The sequence below is a fragment of the Brassica napus genome, chromosome C6 (genome assembly GCF_020379485.1).
Source record: "Brassica napus cultivar Da-Ae chromosome C6, Da-Ae, whole genome shotgun sequence".
NCBI lineage: Eukaryota > Viridiplantae > Streptophyta > Magnoliopsida > Brassicales > Brassicaceae > Brassica > Brassica napus.
In genome coordinates this window covers 30,241,130-30,263,681 of record NC_063449.1, presented here as the reverse complement: position 1 = coordinate 30,263,681, position 22,552 = coordinate 30,241,130, and the positions used below count along the sequence as shown (strand labels likewise).

The 22,552-nt window shown below is 38.4% G+C and overlaps 1 protein-coding gene across 1 annotated transcript; it reads left to right on the top strand.

Moving 5' to 3' along the window:
* Window positions 1-18,107: 18,107 nt before the first annotated feature.
* LOC106390402 (protein TRANSPORT INHIBITOR RESPONSE 1) lies at window positions 18,108-20,862 on the top strand. The gene is made up of 3 exons (XM_013830857.3): window positions 18,108-18,676; window positions 19,140-19,632; window positions 19,725-20,862. The coding sequence occupies exons 1-3, from the start codon at window positions 18,210-18,212 to the stop codon at window positions 20,517-20,519; spliced, it is 1,755 nt and encodes a 584-aa protein (XP_013686311.1). The 5' UTR covers window positions 18,108-18,209; the 3' UTR covers window positions 20,520-20,862.
* Window positions 20,863-22,552: the final 1,690 nt, after the last annotated feature.

Below are 22,552 nucleotides of genomic sequence, written 5' to 3'. Positions count from 1 at the left end.
AGAACTTTAGAAAACTCGTTACATAAAATGTATTATCTTGTATTATACATATAAATAGAGTATTATACGTATAAAATACATAAAATTCCTCCCCGCGTACTCCCCGATTTTTTTCCGCTTTTTTAATAAATCGCTAGGTCCGGATGTGCCGCACGCGTAGCGCCTAACGAGTTTTCGAACAGGGGCTTCCACTGATGGCGAGGTCATTGCAATCAACATAATCCAGCTTACCTTTCCATCACGTGCCACTTTTTATTTTATTTTATAAAATTGTAAATTATAAATATTGTTAATAAACCCAAAACGGGGATAAGGATCCAGTTACAAGTCGACTAACACAAAATTACACAATTCAAATATCTCCTATCTAGCTTCGTTCGACCCATATTTCCGGCACATTCTGCTAGACCGAATCCAATATCCTTTTGTATCGATTACTGTTTTCTACCTTTGACGATGCTCACAAGAAGGAGAGATTCACCTTGTTTCTTTGGATGCCCGAGTTTTTCCATGTCGTTTTCAGTGTAGCTAGCTTGATGAGCTTGTCTAACTCGTAACCATTTCCATCATTAAGCACAAGACTAAGTGATGAGGAGGATTGAGACACTAACCGAGGAGAATGTTGAAACCCGACTGCACAACACGCTACCAGACACCAAAAAGCCTAATGAACCGAGGAGCTGACATGAAGCCATGAAACCCCAAACGCATGCAGAGCAGAAACACGGATTCCAATAAAACCGGAAGCGCTCCAAGACCTGTAATATAAGAAAGCGAAACAACACTATCTTGGACCATCAAGAGACGGATCCATGATACTGGGAAGTGAAGCTATGCCAATAGGAGTCACCAAGGCCATCAAAACCCACAGACCAACCGAGCTTAGCACATGTGAAGCAATCAGGATTACTTCACCAGAAAACTGGAATCAGAGCTGATTGAAGGAAAGATCTGTGAATGAGAGACCGCCGGTATTGAACAATAAAGCCATAGACGACCATATTGACCCACAACACCAACCTTCTCCACACACCACCGCCTAACCACCGAAAGCGGAAAGTTTTCGAGGAAAAAAATCACTCCGAAGCACCTTAGACGGCGCCAAGAGGCTGAGACACACCGGGACCCTAAGGTGAAGTATCGAACCAAACAACCCAGAGCCGCTCACGCATAACCGAGGGGACGTAGAAGAGAGCCAACTCGCCACTGTCGGTTAAGTGAACCGTCACTCCACCTCACGCGCCTCCACCTCTCCACGCAGGAATACCGAGAGGAAAAGAAACCTGCTTGAGAAGCCCTAAACGCCGACTCCCTATCATACCTCCGCCGCTCCAGCCTCGTTGCAACACCAGTAACCTCCCAAACTGTCGGATCTGACCGCAGACCTTCGTCGATGAAGCTCAGCCACCAGGATTACAAACATGTCGAAAGGAGAGCTCAGACACGATATAAAGCAAAGATAAAAAGAGGAGAGGGAAGATAACCTCCAGACGCGGCGAGATAGCATCACGCACCGGTGGTGGGCGGATAGCGTGAGATCTACTGTTTGAGAATTGGGAGAGAAAATGTGTTGGAGAGAATCACGTGCCACTTTACTTGCACATCACCTCTTCATTAATCCCATTATCACTCATCACATATCTTACCTAAACATTTTTAGGTATGGTGTAGTTATGTGAGCTTACATATATACAAATACGTACCCTTTTATTTTGTTAAGCAGGTTTAACACATATTTACACATAATGATAAGTCGTTCTTCGTGATCCGTTTATGCATTCAATATGGACGCGATGCAAAATTTGCAGACTGTCAGCTTCAATGGAAAAAGTCGTTACATTGCTAAAGAAATTTAATAAAAAAATAATAATTGAGGAGATAGAATAACATAGCAAAGTGCAAAAGCCAGTTTCAGTATACGAAACCCTGTTGGAGTAAGCTTGAAGAAAGCTTGAGAAAGAAGCTATCCTAATCCTAAGAGAAGTTGGAGAATAAGAAGATAAGGGTTATCTTAGTTTAGAAGTTATCTAAATATGTGTTTACTAATAGGATTAGGATAAATATAGAGATATATAAAGAGAGATCATGAGGTGATCCAAAAGTGTGAGTTTATGAGTTTTGAGAGCTTGTGGTTTTGAGAGAGTTTCCACAAGATATTAACAAGAAAGAGTTCTTACTTTACGAGTTTATACTTTCATACGTTTGAGACCTGTTTTCTAGAGTTGGTATCAGAGCCAAACATAGAACATGAGTGAAATAGTTCCAGCGATCGGTAAGCTAAAGGAAGGAGGGGGTTCTTCTTCAATCAAGTGTCCTATGCTCAACTCAACGAACTATACGGTGTGGGCATTAAGGATGAAAGTAACACTACAAGTGCATAAGGCTTGGGAAGCAATAGAAGATGAAACCGCGAGTATTGACAAAAACGATCTAGCGCTTGCTTTATTGTTTCAGTCAATACCTAAATCCCTTATATTGCAAGTAGGGGAGCTTATCCAAGCCAAGCAGGTATGGGATGCCATCAAAGCCAGATACGTAGGAGCTGAGCGAGTAAGAGAAGCCAGATTACAGACATTAACGAATGAATTCGACAGACTGAAGATGAAGGAGACAGAGACCATCGAGGGATTCAGAGGAAAGAAGCCGAGTGTTGATCATCTACGTGTGTTCGGGTGCATAGCTTATGCAAAGATAGATGGAAAGCTTCTGAAGAAACTAGATGATCGAGCACGTATGTTGGTACATCTAGGGACGGAGCAAGGATCAAAAGCTTACTGTCTACTTGATCCTCAAACTCGGAAGATAGTAGTTAGCAGAGATGTTGTTTTCGACGAGTCAAGGGGATGGAACTGGAGCACAGACAGTGCGGAAGAACAGAGCATCGGAGAGTTTGTGGTGACGATTGGGAGCTTTGGAAATCATGGAATCGATGATCATATTGAGAAAACAGAACAGCTACGTCTGGAACAAGGTAGTGGCAAGGAACCCTTGACACAACCACTCGGTGATACAATAGATAATGAAGAGATGATAGAAGAAGAGACACAAGTGTTAAGGAGATCAGAGAGGCAATATACAAGGCCTAAGTACCTCGACGATTACATACTACTTGCTGAAGAACTCGGAGAAGAAATACTAATGTACCTGAACAATGAGCCACAAAGTTTCAATGAAGCCAAGGATTCAAAGGAATGGAGGTGAGCGTGTGAGGAAGAGATACATTCCATAGAGAAGAATAACACTTGGATCCTAGTAGACCTACCATACGGAGCAAAACCAATCGGGTTGAAGTGGATTTTTAAGATCAAGCGCAACTCAAATGGAAGCATTAACAAATACAAATCAAGATTAGTTGCTAAAGGTTACGTTCAACGTCATGGGATTGATTTTGAAAAAGTCTTTGCACCTGTGGTAAGACTTGAAACGATAAGACTTCTCATCAACCTAGCAGCAACAAACGGATGGGAGGTGCACCACTTAGACGTTAAAACAGTGTTCTTGCATGGAGAACTTAAGGAAACCGTTTATGTCATGCAACCTAAGGGGTACGAAAGGAAAGGAGAAGAACAAAAGGTGTACAAGCTTAATAAGGCACTTTATGGTTTGAGGCAAGCGCCACAGGCATGGAACAACAAGTTGAACCACATACTTTGCGAGCTTCAGTTTAGGAAGTGCTCTAAAGAACCCTCGGTCTATCGCAAGGAGGTAAATGGCGAGTTACTAATAGTTGCAGTCTACGTGGACGATCTGTTCGTGACCGGCACCAACGATATGATCATCAAAGAGTTTAAAGAGAACATGTCAAGCAAGTTCGATAAGAGCGATGTAGGCAAACTCACCTACTACCTTGGCATAGAAGTATGTCAACATGAGAATGGAATTACATTGGTGCAGAGGAGCTATGCGACGAAGATACTAGAAGAAGATGGGATGGATAAATGCAACTCTGTTCAAACGCCAATGGAGGTTGGTTTGAAGTTATCAAAAGCAGAGCATGAGAGAGAGATTGACGCAACAAGGTTCAGAAGAAACATAGGCTGCCTACGCTACCTTCTCCACACGAGACCTGATCTATCCTATAGCGTTGGAGTCTTGGCACGATACATGCAGAGCCCGGGGAAATCACACGGTAATGCGATGAAACAAGTTTTGAGGTATTTGCGCGGAAGTGTCTCTTATGGACTAGTGTTTGAGCGATCAACACAGAAGGTTCCGAGGCTCATAGGCTATAGTGACAGCAGCTTTGAGTCTGATCTAGATGATGGGAAGAGTACAACGGGCCACATCTTCTATCTTGGAGATAGTCCGATCACGTGGTGCTCACAGAAACATGACACAGTCGCATTGTCGTCTTGCGAGGCTGAATTCATGGCGGCAACAGAAGCTGCAAGACAAGCTATCTGGTTACAAGACCTATTGAGTGAGATCACGGATCAGTCATGCGAAAGAGTTACCATTTGAATCGACAATCAGTCTGCAATCGCGCTAACAAGAAACCCAGTTTTCCACGGGAGGAGCAAACATATACACAAGAGATACCATTTCATTCGAGAGTGTGTGGAAAACGAGCAAGTAGGAGTTGAGCATGTATCAGGAGATAAACAGAAAGCAGACATCTTGACAAAGGCTTTACGAAGAACGAAATTTAAAGAGATGAGAGACTTCATTGGCATGAAAGATTTAGAGACTGAGAGCTTCAAGCTTAGGAGGGAGAATGTTGGAGTAAGCTTGAAGAAAGCTTGAGAAAGAAGCTATCCTAATCCTAAGAGAAGTTGGAGAATAAAAAGATAAGGGTTATCTTAATTTAGAAGTTATCTAAATATGTATTTACTAATAGGATTAGGATAAATATAGAGATATATAAAGAGAGATCATGAGATGATCCAAAAGTGTGAGTTTATGAGTTTTTAGAGTTTGTGGTTTTGAGAGAGTTTCCACAAGATATTAATAAGAAAGAGTTCTTATTTGCGAGTTTATACTTTCATACGTTTGAGACCTGTTTTCTAGAAACCCGAGGAGAAATAAGAGAGATTCGCGGGGGAGCCATGCGTGGGATTAATATTCTAATCATAACCTTAAAATTAATAATCAAATGATTATTAGAGAATCAGTGACCTTCTATACCTCTAGTATCCAACTAATTAAATTTATAAATTAGTTTCTTCTTCTGACGACACAGTAAGTAAATGATAATCCTTGTGTATTACGTGCAAGACAACTCAGCTCACACCATTTCTCCATCTGACTCTACCTTCTTTGTTTTTGCTAAGTACCTCTTTCTTTTCTTTACTACACATACTTCCAGCTTTTCTATACTTAAATGTTTAATTTTAACAGAAAAAAAAACTAAATCGATTTGAACCGAAAAATATCTGTACCAAAAAAAGAATGGTACCAATATATGATATAGTATTGATATAATGTCATTGGATTAGCCACTGTTGATAAAAAAAAAAAACATACAAAAACACAAAGGTGGCAGAAAAAACAATATGGTAGTAGGTTAAAAGTGGATTAACGGTAACGATCGTATCAAAACATGAGATTCATTCAGGAGCTTCTATACACAGCGTGACATATGTCGAGAGGACAGAACTATCGAGAGTCCATGCTGAGACAGTGCAAAGCCCACCATACACTGCTTCTTTCCAAATTCACAGTTACGTTTCACCCCTCTTTCTGCTAATACAATTACTTCAGAGAAACTAGGGCATTCTCGTAATTCATGGCTTAACTATCTCTTTTCCTCTTCTAGTGATTAACCCAATCTTGCGACAAAGCCCGACACAAGTTAGTTTTATCCTCTCTTTTTTTCGCAAATTTGATTTATAAAACTGAGAAACATACAAGGGTGGAATCCAAACCGGCGGAAACACCTTAAATTCCCCGGAAACTTCGCCCATAAAAGGGAATCTAGAACCCAAACACCGGACAACACATAACAACTACAATGATCACTGAAAAATCTGCACTCCTACAACAAAACCCATAACCAATCCTAGACCAGGGGAAAGAAGAGAGTCATCTAATCATTGAAACAGCCGGAAGTCGTGCCGAGACCACACAAGCACAAGAGAGAGTAAACGATGCAGTGACCAATACAACGAAACCAAAATCAACATACTTGAACCTCCAGTTCACAGTACCAAGCCAGAACCACAAATCCTACCAATTCGAAAGGAAACATACACCTGAGATTAAAATCTCCTTCTCAACCAAACCTTCGTCGGCAGTCTTAAGACCTCAACCTCTCTGTATTGCTTCAACTAACGGAGCCACCGAGGACCAGAGAAACATAAAACCAACCAGGAGACACACTTATTAAAAGGCCGGGAGAAGGACTCCTTAACTGATATGGAGAGGTGACAGGATATCTGAACCTTCTGAAAGATGTAGGCATTTTCTGCTCACGAGATAAACAGTTAGTTTTATCCTATTTTACATTCCCACGAGGTAATTAAAATTTCTGAAAAATAAATAATTATTTTAGTGACATTGTGTGTCCGTACATGGTAAGAAAAGGTCCGTTCTAGTGATTAAGATGCGACGCTGCACTTTTTTCCTAGCTAGTAGCTGCTTTGTTCAAATTTTCAGTAACTATTCACTCTTTTCTTTACCTTTATTTTTCCACTCCTTACTCATCATCATGAAGTTATACACTTTTAATTATTTGACTAGATTTTGATCCGCGTTTCAAAAATGCGGGTTTTGGATTATAGACAAAGTTTGATATCCTTTATATATTAATTGAGAAACATTACAACATTGTTTTGTAGCCACGTGTCATCATGTGAGTGAAATTCAAAATTCTTAGAAAAATAAGTTAGTTCATCTTAACTTATATTATATTTTTTATTAAACTAACTATTAAATTGATAAATAGTGTACAAAATAATATTCTCGCACTTTCCTTAAATAAAAACTATGGAATTGCTTAATATGATTAACATATATATGACAATCAATGATTATGAATAATAAATATTTGATAATATTTTTTGTATCTTAACTCTTTTTTGTTTAATTTTATATTATTAAAAGATATTAAACAACCACATTAATCATATAATAAAAAAATATTTTTTTCTTATATAATATATTTGAATTTTTAAAACGACTATAAATTACTAAAAACGTTAAATGTCTCACACTAAAATTTTGTGATCAATGGTTTAACTTTTTTTTGGTAATAACAAGATACAAATGATCATAAATCGTATGAATATGAAGTCTCATTTACTAGACATTCATATTATATATTAATATAATTTAAAATTAAACTATATAACATATAAAAATACTTAAATATGATAATTTTTAATTTTTCATTGAAAAATATTGAAACCTTAATATTTTAATTTTGAAATTTGCATTAAAAAAATCGCACATTAGAAATTTTAACTTTATCATATGAGTATGAATTCTCAATAATAAATATTTATATTAAAATATACTATATATCTATGCCAAGTCATTGAAATTTAGTTATATACCATATAAAATAAATAAAATGATTTTTTTGATTTATTTCCCAAAAAAGTATCGTAAATAAACAAGATTTATTGTTTTAACTTATGTCTTTACTCTAATTAATTATATACATAATACGTAAATGAGTACAAATAATTAATAATAGATAAAAATTAGTTTTATATATAACATTCATCCCGCGCAATTGCGCGGGTCTTAAGCTAGTGAATTAGTATTTTGGGATTGTTGTACATTACTATGTTATAAAATTGTATTATATCGAGAAGATAATCTGTTTAAAATTATATGACTTATGAATTAGTTTATTTGAGATTTTGTATATACATTTTTATATAACTCTCTCTCTCTTAAGCCTAGGTATTTACTCGAATCCAAAAAAAAAATCTGATCGGATCCGGGTCGAGGGAAATGTATATATTGGGTATTTTTTTTGGACCAACATATCTTGGTTTAGTACGGATCCTACCCGAGACTCGGTCGGGTACCCAAAATACATGAAATGTTTTGAGTATATTATGTATATTTGAGTATTTCAGATCTGTTTTGGGTATTATAGATATATTTTTTTACGGTTTGAGTTTTCAGTTATACTTTCAAGTTTAAGGTAAAATTATTCCAATTTTTTTTTAAAATAGATTTCGGATATTCAGATAAAAGTTTGGGTATTTTCAGTTTCTCATGTTATATCTCGGGAAGCATTTTAGATCCTTTTCGGGTATTTTAATATATTTTGAGTATTTGGTAGGTTTTCTAATATTTTTCAAGTCAGATCATTTTGTAGGTTTTCAGGTACTTCTAATCTTTTTCAGACCTTAAATATCTGAACGACCTAGATCTGCTACGTACCCAAATATTACATGTATTTAATATGTATTTGAATTATGATTCCAAACCAATCCTTGACATGAACAGAAAATTCAAATATCTATACTTCTAATCATTTTCAGACCTTTAAAATATCTGAACCGACCTAGACCTACTACGTACCCAAATATTACATGTATTTAATATGTATTTGAAATATGATTCCAAACCATTCCTGACATGAAACAAAATTCAAATATCTATTTGGGTCCAAATGTTTAGACCCAAAAAAACTCACATAGAAAGGAACCGACCCAGATACTTAAACCTACTCTCTCATTATATTTTGTGTGTATTTTATAAGAGTTACATTTGTTAAATTGATATGGCTAAAGATTTACTTGGTAGATTTTTAACTAATTTAATAGGACATATTTGTAGGGTTTTTAATATGTTTAAATTTTCTTAGTATTTTTTTAATTATAATGCTTTTTATAAAAATTAAGTTAACGTTATATATATATACTTTTTTTAACATATAATTTGTGAAAGTGCTTTTATTAAATTTGATTTTGGAAATATTTGAAACTATATAATGTAAGAGGTTATGGTACAGTATGTTTAATGACACTACAAGAAAACACATGCTTAACGACGAAAATTAACGAGGAAAAACAATCCTCGTAAATTTGCGTCGAGTTTACGACGAATTTACGTGAAAAACTAAAGTCATCGTTATTTCCTCGTAACGTAACGACAAAACTGTTTCGTCGTAAAGTGGATGTAACTTTACGAGTATTTTACGAGGAAAAACTATTTCCTCGTAAATACGACGTAAACTTTGCGTGGTATTTACGAGGGAATAGTTTACGTGTATTTAGCGAGGAAATTTTTGAATCCACCAACTTTATAGGTGTTACACGTTTTTTTTGCCCACCTAATTAATTTTTGTCGTAAATTCATAGCAAAATTACAACTACCAGATTCGAATTTTCCTATAAATATGGATGTTTAAACATCATTTTAAACACACCAACAACAAAAAACGTGAAAGAAAAAAAAATGGCTGGCTCCGGGAATATTTACGAGTTGCGGAAGTGGATGTATATGCATAGAGATGCTAACGGGAGAGTGACGAAAGAATACCTTGCGGGTCTGGAGACATTTATGCATCAAGCAGATTCAACACCGCTCGCCCAAGAAAGTGGTAAGATGTTCTGTCCTTGTCGGAAATGCAACAATTCGAAACTGGCAAACCGTGAAAATGTTTGGAAGCATTTAATAAATAGAGGTTTCACGGCAAATTACTATATCTGGTTTCAACATGGAGGAGGTTTTAATTATGATCAGAATGAAGCTAGTAGTAGTAATAGCAATTTTCAGGAAAAAGAACCGGTTGATCATCATTTGCATAATGAACATAGTTACCAGCAGGAGGAGATGGTAGATTATGATAGGGTTCATGATATGGTAGCTGATGCATTCGTAGCTCATGATGGAGATGAAGAACCTAATATAGATGCAAAAAAGTTTTACGAAATGTTAACGCGGCGAATCAACCACTTTACAGTGGTTGTAGAGAAGGTCTCTCTAAATTGTCGTTAGCTGCTAGAATGATGAATATTAAAACTGATCACAATCTACCTGAAAGTTGCATGAACGAATGGGCGGACTTGTTTAAAGAGTATTTGCCGGAAGACAATGTGTCTGCTGATTCTTATTATGAGATTCAGAAACTGGTTTATAGTCTTGGGTTGCCTTCGGAGATGATAGATGTTTGCATCGACAACTGCATGATCTATTGGGGAGATGATGAGAAGCTAGAAGAATGTCGATTCTGCAAGAAGCCACGATTCAAGCCGCAAGGACGGGGACGTAATAGGGTACCGTACCAAAGGATGTGGTACCTACCAATTACAGACAGATTGAAAAGATTGTATCAATCAGAGCAGACTGCTGGAAAGATGAGATGGCATGCCGAGCATACTCAGACGGATGGTGAGATGACTCATCCATCAGATGCAAGAGCCTGGAAACATTTCAACAAAGTACATCCAGATTTCGCTAGCAATATCCGGAATGTGTATCTCGGATTATGCACAGATGGATTTAGTCCGTTCGGAATGTCAGGGAGACAATATTCATTGTGGCCAGTCTTTCTTACTCCATACAACCTGCCACCGGAGATGTGCATGCAACGGGAGTTACTATTCTTAACCATATTAATACCTGGTCCGAACCATCCAAAAAGGTCCCTGGATGTTTTCCTACAACCACTGATAAAAGAGTTGAAGGATTTGTGGTCAACAGGGGTGAGGACGTATGACTGTTCAACGAAGACGAATTTTACGATGCGAGCGATGCTTTTGTGGACCATAAGTGATTTCCCTGCCTATGGGATGTTGTCTGGATGGACTACACATGGGAGATTAGCTTGTCCATATTGTAATGGAACGACAGATGCGTTTCAACTGAAAAATGGTAGGAAGACAAGTTGGTTTGATTGTCACCGTCGATTTCTTCCCATTGGCCATCCTTACCGAAGAAACAAGAATTTGTTTAGGCACAAAAGGGTTGTGAGAGACACTCCTCCTCCATATCTAACTGGAGAACAAATTGAAGCGCAAATCGACTACTACGGAGCTAACGAAACAGTTCGTTGGGGTGGTAATTGGCATGTCCCTCGTAATATGCCAGATTCTTACGGTGTTCATCACAACTGGCACAAGAAGAGTATATTTTGGGAGTTGCCATATTGGAAGGATCTTCTTCTGCGCCACAACCTCGATGTGATGCATATAGAGAAGAATTTCTTTGAGAACATCATGAATACAATATTGAATGTCCCAGGGAAGACAAAAGACAACATAAAATCGAGGTTGGACTTGCCGGATATTTGCTCAAGAAGCGAGTTACATATTAAAAGCAATGGACAAGTTCCCGTTCCGATATTCAGATTATCTTCAGAAAAAAAGTCGGTGTTGTTCAACTGGGTGGCATCAGAAGTGAAGTTCCCCGATGGGTATGTTTCGAATCTCTCTAGATGTGTTGAAAAGGGTCAAAAGTTCTCCGGGATGAAGAGTCATGATTGTCATGTATTTATGCAACGACTACTGCCCTTTGCATTTGCGGAGCTACTTCCAACAAACGTACATGAAGCACTTGCAGGTACGTAGTGTATTATATCACAATAATTTACAAAATAATATATGACTAACAATGTGTTTAATTTTTTTTTGAATATAAAAGGCATTGGAGCATTTTTCAGGGATCTGAGCACACGCACTCTTAAAGAAGAAGTTGTGGAACAGCTTCAGGAGAACATTTCCATCTTATTGTGCAACTTGGAGAAGATATTTCCTCCCGGATTTTTTGACGTCATGGAGCATCTAGCTGTCCACCTCCCATATGAGGCATTGCTTCGTGGACCTGTACATTACGGATGGATGTATCAGTATGAGCGAGCCATGAAATATTTGAAGGGAAAAGCAAAGAACCTCGCCAAAGTTGAAGGTTCTATAATTGCTGGAAGTTTGACGGAAGAAGTTTCTCACTTCACATCGTACTACTTTGCGTCAAAAGTACGTACACGGAGAAGAGCTCCAAGAAGATATGATGATGGTGGTGTTGCGCCAACATATGCAGTTGCTGGTGTTCCAGACATCTTTAGCCAGATTGGGCGACTCAGTGGGAAGTGTAAAGAGGTTTGGTGGTCGAGTGAAGAAGACGCTCATAATGCACACACCTATATTCTACTCAATTGCGAAGATCCATTGATGCGTTATTTTGAAAGGTAACATATATTGACACTTCGAAACACATATAACTATAATTAATTGTATAATTGCGAGAGATTCATTCCTATAAAATGTGATTTTACAGCCTATTTGTTTCTCAAGTCGAAGAAACATTTCCTGGTATATCCACAAGTGACGTAGACAAAAGGAAAGATCAACACTTCATTAAGTGGTTGCGGAATCATGTATTAACTAAAACTTTTTTTTCATACATTATCTGTATTTCATTAACATTCTCTTTATTTTTGCAGGTTGATTATGACGACGACGATGCAGATTATCCTAAGTGGTTACACGAAGTAATTCAATCTCCACTTATAAAGGTCACCACATCACAGATGTATTTCACACGAGGCTATACTTTTCATACATATGACTATGGTAGACAGCGGGCGACCAGTAACTATGGAATATGTGTGAAAGGGGAAACAGATTTCTACGGGATCTTGACGGAGATTATTGAAGTCGAATTTCCAGGGATACTGAAGCTGAAATGCGTCCTCTTCAAATGTGAATGGTTCGACCCCGTCGTCAACAGAGGTGTTCGGTCTAACAAATTCGGTGTAGTTGATGTCAACGGTGGACGAAGGTACAACAAATTCGAGCCTTTCATCTTAGCTTCACAAGCAGACCAAGTTAGCTTCCTTCCATACCCTCGGATGAGAGATTCAGGTATAAATTGGTTAGCAGTGATCAAAGTTACACCTCGAGGACGAATCATCAGTGGAGAAGAACCACCATTGCAAGAAGAACAGATAAATGAAGTCGAGGAACCTGAACAAGAAATTGATGACATCCTTCTCATTGATCCGCATAATCACGAGTACGAAGATCTTATCGATGATGCCACAGACGAAGCTGTTGAAGACGAGTTTAATGAAAATGATGATGTTTCTAGTGATGACGAGAATGTCGATGTATCCGATTGATGTATTTGTTTTATGAATAAGATGAGGGAGTTTGTTTTATGAATAAGATAATGTGGGGTTTGTTTTATGAATAAGGTAATGCTGGGAGTTTGTTTTATGAATAAGCAAATGTGGGATATTGTGGTTTGGAATGGAAATAAAGATGGAGTTTGGAATATATGAAGTAGAAAATAAGGAATATGGGGTTTCGGGTTTTTGGTTTCGGGTTTCGGGTTTTGGGTTTTGGGTTTCGGGTTTGGGCTTTCGGGTTTCGGGGTTTGGGGTTCTAGGGATATATGAAGTAGAAAATTAAAGATGGGGGTTTGGAATATATGAAGTAGAAAATTAAAGATGGGGGTTTGGGTTTCGGGTTTCGGGTTTCGGGTTTGGGGTTTCGGGTTTCGGGTTTGGGGTTTCGGGTTTAGGGTATGGGGTTTGGGGGTTGGGGTTTCGGGTTTCGGGTTTCTGATTCTAGGGATTTAAACATAACACTCGTTAATTCCACGTAAGCACAAATCGTCGTAAAGTCCACGCAGGATGAAATCGTCGTAAAGTCCACGCAGGATGAAATCGTCGTAAAGTCCACGTAGGATGAAATCGTCGTAAAGTCCACGCATGATGAAATCGTCGTAAAGTCCATGTAGGATGAAATCGTCGTAAAGTCCACGCAGGATGAAATCGTCGTAAAGTCCACGTAGGATGAAATCATTGTAAAGTCCAAGCAGCATAAAATCGTCGTAAAGTCCACGTAGGATTAAATCGTCGTAAAAACCACGTAAGACAACGAGGAAATAACGATGAAACCTAAAATTAAATATGAGGTTTGGAATATATGAAGTAGAAAATTAAAGATGGGGGTTTGGAATATATGAAGTAGAAAATAAGGAATATGGGGTTTGGGGTTTGGGGTTTCGGGTTTCAGGTTTCGGGTTTGGGGTTTCGGGTTTCAGGTTTGGGGTTTCGGGTTTCGGGTTTGGGGTTCTAGGGATATATGAAGTAGAAAATTAAAGATGGGGGTTTGGAATATATGAAGTATAAAATTAAAGATGGGGGTTTGGGTTTCGGGTTTCGGGTTTGGGGTTTCGGGTTTGGGGTTTCGGGTTTCGAGTTTGAGGTTTCGGGTTTCGGGGTTGGGGTTTCAGGTTTGGGGTTTCGAGTTTCGGGTTTCGGGTTTGGGGTTTCGGGTTTCGGGTTTCGGGTTTCGGGGTTGGGGTTTCGGGTTTCGGGGTTGGGGTTTCGGGTTTCGGGTTTGGGGTTTCGGGTTTTGGGTTTGGGGTTTGGAATATATGAAGTAGAAAATTAAAGATGGGGGTTTGGAATATATGAAGTAGAAAATAAGGAATATGGGGTTTGGGGTTTCAGGTTTCGGGTTTCGGGTTTGGGGTTTCGGGTTTCGGGTTTGGGGTTTGGAATATATGAAGTAGAAAATTAAAGATGGGGGTTTGGAATATATGAAGTAGAAAATAAGGAATCTGGGGTTTGGGGTTTCGGGTTTGGGGTTTCGGGTTTCGGGTTTGGGGTTTCGGGTTTGGGGTTTCGGGTTTCGGGTTTCGGGGTTGGGGTTTCGGGTTTCGGGTTTCGGGTTTCGGGTTTGGGGTTTCGGGTTTCGGGTTTGGGGTTTCGGGTTTGGGGTTCTAGGGATTTAAACATAACACTCGTTAATTCCACGTAGGATGAAATCGTCGTAAAGACCACGTAAAAAGATTTAAACATAAATCACGTTAATTCCACGTAAGCAAAATCGTCGTAAAGTCCACGTAAAGAAAAACACGGGCCTTTGTGATTCCTCGCCATTTCCTCGTAAAAAAAAACACGGGCCTTTGTAACTGCTCGCTATTTCGTCGTAAATTTACGACGATATGTAATCTTATATATACACCCGACCGCTCACTCTTTCTTTCCTCTCTACTTCCTCTCTACTTCCTCTCCATTTCGTAGCAATGGTAAGCCTGATTCCTCTCTAATTTGGTTAGTTTATGATAGATTAGGTGGTTAGTATAGGGAATTTAGATAGGTTTGCGGATTTTATGTTATTTAGTGTTGATTAGGTGGATAATGTTGGAAAATATATTGTTGATGTTAATTTTAAAAATTTCATTTTTTTTTCCAGGTTCGAAAAGGAAGACTTACTGCCCATTACAGAGAGATCACTGAGAGGGTGAGGAAGAAGTTTAACGCGAAAGCGAAAGTTCGCTTGTTGGACACGGTCTCCAACTGGAAGGGTGACTGGATCGTGAAAGGGTATGAGCGTGGCAAACCCGCTGAGCTCACCACGGACGTGTGGGATGGCCTCATCCGTTATTGGCGCCTTCCTGATTCGATTAGAATCGCCCAGGCTTGCTCTAACTCCCGTAACACGGTCGATGAGCACGGGAACGGGCCGATGCTTCACACTACGGGCCAAAAACCCCACGCCGGTGTCCGTTTGGAAATGGTAATTAAATATTTTATTAAATAATTTTTTTAATAATTATATTAATTTATTCTAACTTTCTTAACTGTTTTTTAGGCCAAAGAGACGGGACATCTCCCGTCTCTTATGGAACTTTACGAGAGGACCCACAAGAACAAGGCGGGCGTATTTGTAGATGGCAAGTCCGAGCAAATCTACAACGACGTAGTTGCTCGGGTTGAAGACCGCCAGACTCAGCTGACCCAGCAGTCTACCGACGGATTACCCGTCACCTTATCCACACTTGAAGTGGATAAGATTTACGAGGAGGTAAATTTTCAAAAAAATTAATTTTTAATTATTCATTTAATTTAACTTTAAATATTTACTTACAATATTTATTTTTTGTTTTTAAAGTTGTCCCTAAAAAAAAGGGACGGACGTTGGGTATTGGTTCCGTCAACGATGTTCCGAGAGCGACATCGTCTTATGGTCAACGACGGGATGATGAAGTCACGGAGCTGCGTAGAGAGTCCGCTCAGCTGCGTAACGAGTTGACCGCGACAAAATCTCGTATGGGTGGAGTCGATGGCTTCTTGGACGTTATTGCGGCCACAAATCCGGAATGGGAGTCCATGTTGAGGAACATGCGACAACAACATCCCATTCATGGCGAGTCATCCGACGACGTACATAACGAGGCGGATGTTACGAGGAGGAGTGATGAATTCTACCGGGCGATGAACGACCCTTAGTTTTTTTTTTGTTGTTGTATTATATAAATTTAAAACTTATTTATTTATAAAATATTTTCATATGAATTTATTTTTATTTTGAATTTTAATTTATTATTAAATTAAATAATTTTAATTATTTTTTAATTATATTTTAAAATTCTGTAAAATAATAAAAACGAAGTAAATTCGCAGCTAAAGTACGACCTCTTTACGTGGAAATCTTACGAGGAAATGACGAGAAACAGTTTACGAGTATTTTACGAGGAATTATTTACGAGGAAATAACGAGGAAATGTTTATGACCATTTTACGAGGAAATCATTTCGTGGTTGTTACGTGTATTTTGCGAGGAAAATCTTTCAAGGTATTTACGTGTAGATTACGAGGAACTGTTTTCGAGTTATTTACGAGGAATTGTAGCGACGTCCTTACGAGGAATTGTAGCGACGTCTTTACGACGAATCGTTCTACTTCGTCTTTACGACGAAATATATTCCTCGCTAAGTTACGACGAATTAGCGAGGAAATATGTGTTACGACGGACGTGTAACGAGCAAACGTGTTTCCTCGCTAATTCGTCGTAAAGCCTCTTTTACGACGAAATAACGAGGAAAACCGCCCTCGTTAAGATTATGTTTTCATGTAGTGTGATATTATTAGTTGATATATAGAATATGGAATATTACTTTAGCTTAGATATGATTGTGATCTTAGTGACTTTAATATCCATGCACAACAAATCCCACGATATTAGGTGATTTTATTAATTTTTCATGGTAACACAAAAAGATAAATGGGTTGTTAAAGTTATTAATTGTGCATAATTAGAGTAATTAATTGTGTGACAAAAAAAAAGTTTAATGAAATGGTCCAACAACCTTTCATAAGTAAATTTTTTCGGAATATTTCTCTTTTAATAGTACTTCCCCCACTTACAATAAACTCTTGCTCTCATTTTGGTTTTTTTAATTAACACTAATCTGTTATCTGCAAAACAAGGGAATTATTTTTTATTCAATGCATTTACCAATCGCATGAATTAGACTAAATATATTAATTTATGTCCTGCTCTTTTAACTTTTTTTTTTTAATTTTGTTCAGTCATAATTTCGGATGTAATTTTCATATGTGATTCAGTCACGTGTTAGGGTTTGAATGAAACACATAACACATGCAGAATAAATGCAATTTTTATAGGATGCAGATTGGACTGTATTTTTTTTGTCATTCACCTTAAAATATGCAGAACACAAAAATATATTAAAATAATAAATAAACTGCGTGCAAATTAATATTAGTGTTAAATTATCTGATCTACAACGAAGAAGAAAAAAGAATTGGACAATTGCTCTGCATTTAATCTGCATTGATATGTATTTATCCTGTTAGGCTGCATTTTATTTTTCATCTGTATTTTTCATATCTGCATCACATTCAAAGCCTTAGTGAAATTTTAGTCGATATTATATATATATATATATATATATATATGATATATTCATTTTGATAGTTGTCCAAAATGGTGGGTAAAATAAATAACGATGATGAAAAACAAAAAATAATAAATAATGATGAAATTACTGTAATACAGTCAGTACCCAGGACATGGTCAGATTCCACATCAAAACAAACGGTTCCGATGTCACCATAGTTAACCCTAGCTTTTTTATATACCGTCAGATCACTTTTTTTTTCCACATTCTGTTGTGGTATCATTAGATTCCTTCTTCCCCTACACCTTGCCGCAGGCTATCATTACACTCTCCATTTTCTTATGTTTTTTTGACAACACACCCTCCAATTTATCGTCCTTGTCAGCACAGTCGATATAAGATAAATCTCCCGCTTCCAATCAATCCAACGGCTGGTATTCGAACTTTAAAAGACACGTGTCACGATCGGAATCGACAATTCTCAATCACCGAAAAGGCATCACATGGAGATGTTTGACCATGGTTAACATTTAACCGAGCCAGAGTCGCCTTTTAACTCTCTCTCTCTCTCCCCCCATCATCCTCAACATTCAGCGTTTTGTTTCTGCATCTTCTCTCGTTTTGATCATCAAAGATCTCGAGCGGCAATGCAGAAGCGAGCGGGCCTTTCGTTTCCGGAAGAAGTTCTGGAGCACGTATTCTCCTTTATCCACCTCGACAATGATAGGAACTCCGTTTCGCTCGTCTGCAAGTCGTGGTACGAGATCGAGCGTTGGTGCAGGAGGAGAGTCTTCATCGGGAACTGCTACGCCGTGAGCCCCGCGACGGTGATAAGGAGGTTCCCGAAAGTGAGATCCGTGGAGCTGAAGGGGAAACCGCACTTCGCTGACTTCAATTTGGTACCGGAGGGATGGGGAGGGTACGTGTATCCGTGGATCGAGGCGATGTCGAAGGCGTACACGTGGCTGGAGGAGATTAGGCTGAAGAGGATGGTGGTGAGCGACGAGTGCTTGGAGCTTATAGCTAAGTCGTTTAAGAATTTCAAAGTTCTCGTGCTTTCTTCCTGCGATGGCTTCTCCACCGATGGCCTCGCGGCTATCGCCTCCACGTGCAGGTATCTTAATGGCCACATTGCAAGATTCAGTTATTAATTTCATTTCTAGTTTGTAAACATTTGAGGTGACCTCAACTGAAAAAGAGTTCAAGTGAATATTATATGCTGTGGTTTCCGGATTGGGAGATTAATGGCTTTGGCCCCAAACCTCCTGCTACTCAAAGAATTTTTTTTTTTGAGGTGGCTGAATCGGTTATATGATTCTATTTCAAAATGTTACATGTTTCAGACTTTTCACATTTTTAATAAAACATATTAAATTTGCATTATTTTTTGTAATTTTTTTTCCATAATTTTAAACCAATAAAAATCCAATAAGTGTAATTAAGTTTTTTGAAGTTTGCAATTAGTTAATAAAACATGCATTAAAAATGCAAAAAATAAAAATAGATATTTTTGAAACAATTTTTTTTTTGAGAATATGTAATTTTAAGAAACCCAGGGAGTATGATTCTTGGTGCAGGAATCTGAAAGAGCTTGATTTGCGTGAGAGTGATGTTGACGACGTTAGCGGCCACTGGCTTAGCCATTTCCCGGATACATACACTTCCCTGGTATCACTCAACATCTCTTGCTTGGCCTCCGATGTATGTTTCTCTGCTCTGGAGAGGCTGGTGAGTAGGTGTCCCAATCTCAAGTCTCTCAAGCTTAACCGAGCCGTTCCTCTTGAAAAATTGGCTTCTTTGCTTCGAAGAGCACCTCAGCTGGAGGAATTGGGCACCGGTGGCTACACTGCTGATGTGCGTTCAGATTTGTTTAATGATTTATATGTAGCTCTCTCTGGGTGCAAGAAGTTGAAGTGCTTATCTGGGCTTTGGGATGCTGCTCCTGCCTATCTTCCAGCTGTTTATTCTGTTTGCGGTCGGCTTACAACTTTGAACCTGAGTTATGCAACTGTCCAGAGCTATGATCTTGTCAAGCTTATTACCCTTTGTCCTAAATTGCAGCGCCTCTGGGTTAGTCCACTTTAACGTGAATAGTTTACTGTAACAATATGCTTCAAGGCCAACCTTATCTTTAATTGTGATAATATGACTTATTGACACAGGTGCTGGACTATATTGAGGATGCTGGTCTTGAGGTGCTTGCTTCAACCTGCAAGGACCTTAGAGAGTTGAGAGTGTTTCCGTCTGAGCCTTTTGTCATGGAGCCAAACGTCGCATTGACGGAACAGGGGCTTGTCTCCGTCTCCGCGGGCTGTCCAAAGCTCGAGTCTGTTCTCTACTTTTGCCGTCAAATGACCAATGATGCGTTAGTAACCATTGCTAGGAACCGTCCCAACATGACTCGCTTCCGTTTGTGCATCATTGAGCCGAAAGCCCCTGACCATCTAACACTAGAGCCACTTGATGTGGGTTTCGGAGCCATAGTAGAGCACTGCAAAGATCTCCGGCGGCTCTCCTTATCAGGGCTCCTGACCGACAAGGTTTTCGAATACATTGGGAAGTATGCAAAGAAGATGGAAATGCTCTCCGTGGCGTTTGCAGGAGACAGTGACTTAGGAATGCATCATGTTTTGTCAGGGTGCGATAGCCTGAGGAAACTAGAGATAAGGGACTGCCCGTTTGGAGACAAGGCGCTATTGGCCAGTGCTTCGAAGCTGGAGACAATGCGATCTCTTTGGATGTCTTCTTGTTCCGTGAGTTTTGGAGCCTGTAAGTTATTAGGACAGAAGATGCCAAAGCTCAATGTGGAAGTCATCGATGAGCGGGGTCCACCTGACTCGAGACCTGAGAGCTGCCCTGTTGAGAGAGTGTTTATATACCGAACAGTAGCGGGTCCTCGGTTTGACATGCCTGACTTCGTCTGGAACATGGACCAACAGTCATCAATGAGTGTTTAACGAAAAACTAAACGAGCTACATTCTTTCATTAAATCCTTGCTCATCATCTCCCCATATAAATCGTTCCAGTTTAGGAACATGGGAGAGAAAGAGGGGTTGGCCTTCATTAGTTTATTTCTGGGGCTGCTTCATATAACAACCTAGCTCATGAGCAACGAGTAAGAGGAAAAGAGAGGATCCGAGAGGTTCCAAGAGACCTTTATATATATTGTTGTATGTTTGTTTGTCTACTTACTGGTTAGGGTATTATTTTCTTCAGAGGATGATGTTCAGATATTTTTGTAAAAGAAAATAATGTCAAAAATGTAACTGCTCTAATTATTTGGACTCATTTTTTTAATCTTTTCAAATGTTTTTAATCTCTTGTCTTTGCCAATTCATTTGTCCGGTTAGAGAAATGGCTGTTTGCTGGGTTTTTTTGGGTTCAAGGAGCAGCACACAGTTCTTTAATCTCAGGGCCCTAGACGTTTGTTACCAGAGAGAATAGTTGCAGGTTTGTCACTAGAGGATATAAAGAATCCAAAAAAGGTAGAAACAAGATAATCTCGCTTTGAGTTCGGACATCTTGTTTAAGCAACTGACTTTAGCATCTGAAATGGGTTTTCTAATATCAGTAGAAATTTTCTCCAAGTTTTCAATCAAGCTCGAAAATCAAAACATAGGCGTTTATTACTAAGCAAACAATAGTATAGGTTACTAGACATTCAAGAGACTTGGGCTACAAGACGAACTTTCTATCTGGATCAACAATGTATGATCAACAAAGTCATAGATCCTACACTACAAGTGTCACTAGTGGAATAGATACTTATGTTCCTAGAGCACAGTTGATGGAGACAAGTCACAAGCTTACACACACCACCACCACCAATGTATCTTTTGGAAACGAATCTCAACAAATACAAGTTGGTAAAAGGGTACGTACGTATACGTCTGGGACGGATCGGGTATCCGGATAATTTTAAGATATCCGGATCCGGATCCGAATCCTTATCCGGCGGATCCGTAATTTTACTATCCTTATCCGGATCCAGGATTCGCGGATATCCGGATGTCGGATATCCTTCTAAAAATTATAATATCCGGCAGATATCCGGATTTGGATCCTTAAAATAAATAAAAAATAATATTAATATATATAAAATATTAACAATAATTTAAAAATAAAAAAGATATATAATGTTTTTAATTATTTCTATGTATAATATTACAAAATTTACATAAAATTTATATATAGTATTATAAAAATGAAAATTTATTAAATAAAATTAGTTTTTATATATAGATATTACTATTTTTGAAATAATTATTAATAAAATTTACGGATCCGGATATCCGGACTAAAAAATCAAGATTTCCGGATCCGGATTCGACTTTGACGGATCTAACATTTTACTATCCGGATCCGGATTCTGCCTCTCCGGATATCCGGATTTTTGGATCGGATCTCGGATCGAATCCGGATCTCGGATAAAAGTCTCAGGCCTACGTGCATACCACAGCTCTTGGCAAAAAAAGAAATTGAAAAATTAGTACACCAACAAGAAGATTAAGTCAACAGTTTATTAAACTAAACAAGATGGCTTTCTATGTAGCACAATTTTCTCAACACTTCTCACCTACAGATTCTACCAGTCTTGACAATGAAATTGTTATTTTAAGGTCTGCTATTTTAAAAGAGCAAAAATTCAAACCGAGTTGGAATTTTCCAAAGTCTCCGTCATTGGGAAATGCAGAATCTGTGATTCATTGAGTGGAGGATACTAGCAGTACGTAGCACCACCCATAAGTCAGCTTTGTGTTCTGTTACCATCAGCTCCTTCCTAATCTTAATTCATGTTTTATATAGAAAAAATTATAACTAGTGTCGATCATTTTTAAAAAGTTGGGATGCTCAGCCTAGAAGAAAGTTGAATTATTGGATCCCTCATGTGTGCCTATGATTAGATCATCAGGAATGCATTTCTCAAAGTTAAGAATCTATTTGATCCTTTTGACAAAGACAGCAAGTGAAGGTGGTTTGTACACGTTC